This window comes from Corvus brachyrhynchos, unplaced genomic scaffold (assembly GCF_000691975.1).
Source record: "Corvus brachyrhynchos isolate BGI_N302 unplaced genomic scaffold, ASM69197v1 scaffold167, whole genome shotgun sequence".
NCBI classification, from domain to species: Eukaryota; Metazoa; Chordata; class Aves; order Passeriformes; family Corvidae; genus Corvus; species Corvus brachyrhynchos.
In genome coordinates this window covers 5672805-5673390 of record NW_008239547.1, presented here as the reverse complement: position 1 = coordinate 5673390, position 586 = coordinate 5672805, and the positions used below count along the sequence as shown (strand labels likewise).

Genomic DNA, 586 nt, shown 5'->3' with positions numbered 1-586 from the left:
TGGTTCCCGCTCACGGCCGCTTTCCCTTCCTTATCTCCCCTCCGCAGAGCAACCCGCCCAGCAGAGCGCTCCCGAGGTGCCGGCAGCCGCCAGGATTTTTTGTCTGTCTTGTTTGTGTGTTTGTTGGGTTTTGGTTTTGTTTTTTGTTTTTTTTTCCCCTCGTTTTCATTTGGCTTTCTAGTCTCGCTGAGAATGGCAGGGGCAGCGGCGCCTGGAGAAGGAACAAGTGTGGGGAAAGGGAGAGGGAGCCGGAGCTAAATGACAGGATGCGGGCGGCTTGAGGCACAGAGAGAAGCCAGCCTCCTTCTGCCCTCGGGACTGCCCCTGCGGACCGTGCTTTCTGCTCCTCGCTCCGGCTGGAGATTTAAGGAAGAGTTGTCCGTGGAGGGCATTTTTATTTTTTTCCTCCTTTCGCTGCTGTCGGAAGGGAAAATGGATTGGGGACTTCTCCTGCACTGTGCAGCCCTCACCTTCACCCTCGCCAGGGCTCTGCGGAGCGGTGAGTGACACGGGGGACGTCGGGTCTCGGCTAGGGCAGCTGCGGGGCCGGGTTCCGGGGCTGCGGGCACGGGAGGCGGGCGGTGGG

General features: G+C 60.1%; 1 protein-coding gene across 1 annotated transcript in view; it reads left to right on the top strand.

Moving 5' to 3' along the window:
- The first annotated feature begins 9 nt into the window (after nt 1-9).
- Nucleotides 10-586, top strand: part of NRP1 (neuropilin 1) — a 113125-nt gene continuing 112548 nt past the window's right edge. Inside the window, 1 exon segment of the mRNA XM_008639274.2 lies at nt 10-499. Within this exon segment, the coding sequence (XP_008637496.2) occupies nt 259-499 (241 nt within the window). The 5' untranslated portion in view covers nt 10-258.